Source organism: Astatotilapia calliptera, chromosome 15 (assembly GCF_964374335.1).
Source record: "Astatotilapia calliptera chromosome 15, fAstCal68.1, whole genome shotgun sequence".
Taxonomy (NCBI): Eukaryota; Metazoa; Chordata; class Actinopteri; order Cichliformes; family Cichlidae; genus Astatotilapia; species Astatotilapia calliptera.
In genome coordinates this window covers 6,559,920-6,565,358 of record NC_137436.1, presented here as the reverse complement: position 1 = coordinate 6,565,358, position 5,439 = coordinate 6,559,920, and the positions used below count along the sequence as shown (strand labels likewise).

General features: G+C 38.1%; 1 protein-coding gene across 1 annotated transcript; it reads left to right on the top strand.

Moving 5' to 3' along the window:
• LOC113006601 (monocyte chemotactic protein 1B-like) lies at positions 1–1,084 on the top strand. Its single transcript, XM_026142667.2, has 3 exons — positions 1–163; positions 555–666; positions 784–1,084. Exons 1-3 carry the CDS (start codon positions 91–93, stop codon positions 893–895), a joined length of 297 nt encoding a protein of 98 aa, XP_025998452.1. The 5' UTR covers positions 1–90; the 3' UTR covers positions 896–1,084.
• The last annotated feature ends 4,355 nt before the right edge of the window (positions 1,085–5,439 follow it).

The following is a 5,439-nucleotide window of genomic DNA, read 5'->3' as shown; positions in this document are numbered from 1 at the left end:
TGAAAGAAGACAGACACCGAGCTGTGCAGGTGAGCAAGCAGACTGAAGAGAAAAACAGAGACAAGCAGGACAACAACACCAAAGAAGAAGATGATGATGATGAAGAACCCCGTCATTCTGATGGCCTGCATCGTTCTTTTGTCGTCTCTCGTTACGTCTGACAGTAAGATGACTGCATGCTCCTTATTTTTCTCGTAAAGGGCAAATTGCTCCTCCTTTTCTGTCTTTCAAAAGTCAAAATTTGGTCATTTGAACTTTTTTTTAATTAAGCGTGATCGTGTTTGCTGAAAGGCCAAAAAAGGAACCGATTTAAAAAAGAAGTCTTAGATGAACAAAAGCTAAAATGAAAGACATTGTTATTCTTAAAAATACAGACAAACTGAACTGAGGCCTCTTAACACAACATTACTGCAACAATCATAGTCCTGTGATTTTGAAAAGTTCACAGACACACAAAACAGCCAACTGTAAAAACAATTTTACGGTGATATAGTGACATAATTTTCCACTTGGATTTCTTTTAATAGTTCTTTATATCTCTATAATGTTTTCAGGCACATTCGGTCCGGAAAAATGCTGTTTTCAGTTCCTCCACAAACGTTTTCCAGCCAACAGAGTGACGAGCTTCGAATACACAGACAAACGGTGTGCAATGGAAGGCGTGCTGTAAGTGACTCCAGAGTTCAAAATAAGCAGACTAGTATATATCTAGTATGCTTACAGATATATTTAAAAAAATATATACAAGTTGTCAGTATCATTAATTTTTTGTCTCTGTTTTAGCTTAAAGACGGTGGGTGATAAACAACTCTGTGCTGATCCAACCATGCAGTGGGTAAAGAAAATCATTGAATCCATCCAGTCGAAGAATGCCACCACCCCAAGATCAGCATAACCGAGTGTGAAATGAACATTTTAATAACAGTATAACCAAGCAGATCTCTTGGTGTATGAATCTATTTTCAAACCATCAAATCTTCAGATTGATTTTCTTTTATTTGTCTGTGTATAAGCTATTGTACAGCAAAACATATACTGAAAATGCAAAATAAAAAAATAAAAAAATAAAATGAAATTTATTCTACAGCTTGTTTTTGTTTGCTTCTATTGTGAAATCCGAACTTTAATCTAAAAGAATGAAATCCTGCATTCGCTGGGTTAATACACACTGCATTGCCTCCAGTAAAAGTGAAGCATCAAAGTGTGATGTGGTTTCTGGTTGATGAAGCCACAGGAAATTTTAAAAAGGAAAAGAAAAGAAAAAAGAACCACAAAGAATAAAACTAAATGCACACAGTAAAAAAAGTCAATTACATTACTTCGGAATTATTATTGTCATTGCTATTTTTACAAACTTTCTTTTAACCCTTTCTTTTAATCTTGTAATAAGATATTATTTCTGGCTGTGATGTATCTCTGTGGCCAGCAGATGTCGCTCTATTCTCTATTTTATTTCTTTGGCAAGGCTAAAAACCTTTCATAACCGCTGCTGAATTTCTCCTTCTCTAAATGAACTGTGGCAAACAACGAATTGTTTAATCTCATCTGGGTTATGAGGATTGCATCAGCTACAAGCTTCTGCAGAGGTTTCTATCGTTAAATAACACTGAAATGAAAGACGATTCAATAAGAAGACATTTAAAAAAAACAATAACAACAACAACACTGGGCAGCTACAAACTAAAGCAAAACGGTCTTACTTTTCTGTCAAATCTCTGTAATTTTTCAAAACAAGATGACCTGAAATTCTCCCTTTGCCCCAGAATGACGCCTCAGATGACATCAGCGCAGTGACATCACCGGCCAGATTTTCCTTAAATAGTTTCAGACCCAGATTTTTATTTCCATGCCCTAATGTTTCTTCACGAGTGCGCGCAGCCTTCTGAGCGTACGATCTGATTGCTCCATAAAAGCTCACAACGCGTGCCTTATTGACGCCACAGGTGACCCGTCAGGAGAGATGGCGTGATTAGATTTTGAAGGACCTTGCTGAATAATTTTACATATTAATAAGGGAAAAACAGAAGGGACGCGGGCCAGCTCGAGTGCTCCTTCTTTGCAATTGCGATGATGGTTTTCAAAACACCAAACTAATGAATCGGCAGCACAAGAGCTCAGCGTATTAGGGGATAAATGGCTGAACAGCTTTGTTAATCAGTGCTATATTTAAACCACGCCTCACATGGCTTTTGTCATGGTAATAAAATCCTCATTCAAGGGACCAAGGAGGGAGTTATGGAGATGCCCTGTCAAATTTGCATGAAGCAGGTCTGTCAGCTTGACCTACCTGTAGAAAGTAGGGCAAGAAGTAGACAGCCTCAAGTTCTGCAATCACCAGTGGTGAATTTTACACAAGTGAAATTAGAGTTAAAGTACCAGACATCAGGAAAATGCAAAGTTACAGCACAGAAAAATGGCTGATATTTATCAGCATGGCGCACTTTAATTATTTACCTGCTCGCTATCCCAAACTGCAAATCTATAACCTCCAATTGCAGAAAACCTCGGAGGCTCTCTAAAGTTTTAATGAAAACCCTGAAAAGGATAAGCGGCAGAGAATGAATGAATGAATGAATGAATGGATGGATAATAATTATAATCATATTGTTATAAACTGAGAAAGTGGTTTATTTTGTACCTTGATGGCAACAACACATGTCAAAAAGTTGGGCCTGGGTCATGTCTGTGCAGCATCCCCTTATTTCCACAACAACCTGTAACATCAGTGAACTGATGCTGTGGTCTGGGGAAGGCCTCAGAGGGGACTGGCAGGTGGATCCCCACGTACTAATGAGAAGGAAATGCATTAAAAGGAGGAGGTGTGCCTGGGAGACGCAAATGAGAACAATGGGTTGTAGTGCAGGAAGCATATATAGACAGAGAACTGGAAGAAGAGTGTACGAGGTGTGGTCTCGCTCCTGAAATTTAGATAAATAACCTCCACTTGTGGATGGCACAGTGAACTGTGTTCACAGACAGAGAGCCCATGCACTGATTTCCATGACAGAATCATGTCTGTGTTTAATGCAGCACCACGTGAAGTTCACGGTCATTCAGTATTGATTTTTGATCTTGTTCTTTGCACACGGAGATTTCACCAGATCCTCCAAATCTTTGAAGATATTTACTCTTTGCAATTTTATTTTGAGAAATTCATCAAATTTCATCCCATCTTTACTTCTCAGAAACTCTGCCTTTCTAAGATGCTCATTTTATACCCAGTCATGTTACTGACCTGTTGCCAGTTGCCCTATGTAGTTAAATAATGCTCCTCCCACTGTTTGTTTTTAATATGACTTAATATGACTATTATATTTTGTTTTCACTTGCATTTCAGTGTCCCAACTTTTTCCAATTGGTTTTGTAATCAGCCAGTCACTTAGCAGAAAGTCGATGCATTTAGACATGTAGACATGATCAAGGCAACTTGCTGAAATTCAGAATAGGGAAGAAAGGTGATTTAAGTAAACGAATGCAACATTGCAGTTTCTCAGCTGGCGTGAGTATTTCAGAAGCTTCTGATCTACTGGGATTTTCCCACACAACCATTTCTATGATTTATGGATAATAATCCAAAAATATCCAGTGAGCAGCAGAGGAAAGTGGCCAGACTCCAGCTGATAGGAAAGCAACAATAACTCAAACAACAATCAATCATTACAACAACGTATCTGTGAACACTAGAATAAAGTATTTAAAGTTATAACTTCAAGAAGGCTTGAGTTTGTGCTGAGTGAGCCACTCGTGAAGTGTCTTGAACCTGCATTATTTCTGAAGGCCAGCAGGAGGCGACTCCTCAGTGTTCATGGTAAAATGAGCCTACTGTTCACTTGATTTGCTACCCCAGTAAATGCTTTCCAGATGTGTTTATGGTCATAGCGGCTAGTTTCAAGTTCCTAAGTAAAACACATGTTCGTTTTGTAAATTATGGCTCCATGTAGTTTTAAATAAACCATGAATCAAGAAGGGTATGTTTTACTGCAGGTCCACCTGATTTTTATATGCAATCTGTGGGGTTTTTTGAATGAAATGTTGTTTGAGGTAAAATGTCACTCACTATTTTGTCTCCAAGACTTCATCAGAATGTTTCCCGGCCTTCTGTGCACAAAATAGTGCAGTCTAACTCGCACTGAGGTATGACATTCATAAAATGGTAACCTTGGGCTGAACACAGTGTGCCTATCTTTGCAGCACGTTCCTGCTGTTTCACCCAAACAATAAAAGAATGTTTGTTCATTAAAAGCTGAGTGAAAACTCAATCCACTGTGATACACTTGAATGAGGAATTCGTGCAGCGTTATGGGCGACTAAGAGACGCAAACAGAAGGAAAACATGGAGACATAAAAGCCAGTGTGTACAGTCACCGTGGTGATCCGGTCTGAGGTGAGGAACACAATGGGATGCCATCAGCGGCAGCAGCGCACACACGTGCATGTGCACACATGCATGGAACACACATGAAGATAGAGGCGTGTATAAATAGCTGGTGTGTCATGTCAGCTTTTCCTGACAGATGGGATCAACATAAATTAAACCCTGAGAGAACAAAACTCTGTGTGTGTGTGTGTGTGTGTGTGTGTGTGTGTGTGTGTGTGTGTGTGTGTGTGTGTGTGTGTGTGTGAGTTTGCTTGTGTCAAAATTGGGGACTTCTATCAGCTCACACACCAGTCAATTGGGGACACCTCTCCCTTTGGGGACCAAAACCACCGTCCCCAATTAGATTTACCTCTAACAACGTTCAGCATGTTCTAAAACATATTTTAATCCAAAAATCTCACCTGACCCCAAAAGTGACATTTTTTAGATTTTTTGTGTATGTGTATGACATTGCCCCCAAAAATTTTTGCAATCTGTGTATAACTCTATGTTGCCCCTAGTGGAAGTGTGTGAAATTGCAAGAATTTCCACTGTCCCCAAAAGTGACATTTCTTGGATTTTTTTGTGTGTGTATTACCTCTCCCTAACCCTTATATTATTATAGTGTAAGATTTCTTTTAATATACTGATCTTTGTTGAAAATCTTATTCAACATTCTTTTGTATGAATGGTTTTATATAAACAAACATTTGTTCTCTTGACTAAATAATAGAAATCAGTCGACTATTTAGTAGATTATATTTTCAAAAGGGTAAAGAAGACACTAGAAAATACAAAAGAGTCATATTTCACGTAATTATGATATAAATAGTTTTAATATTTTTTAAAGAATTATTTGGCATGATGTGAAGCAGATGCATGAAGTAATGGAGCACTTTAGGTTCATATTTGCTTTCTGAACTGCAGCTTGACATAAATTACTCTAAATTCTTGATACTTGTATTGCAACATATTTAAGATGTTTCTTGAATTTCTGTTGAATGGTGCAGGGATCCAAAATTTGGTGAAACAGCTGAGCTAAATTTCAATGTTAATACCTTTTAGGCAGTATGTAAAATACT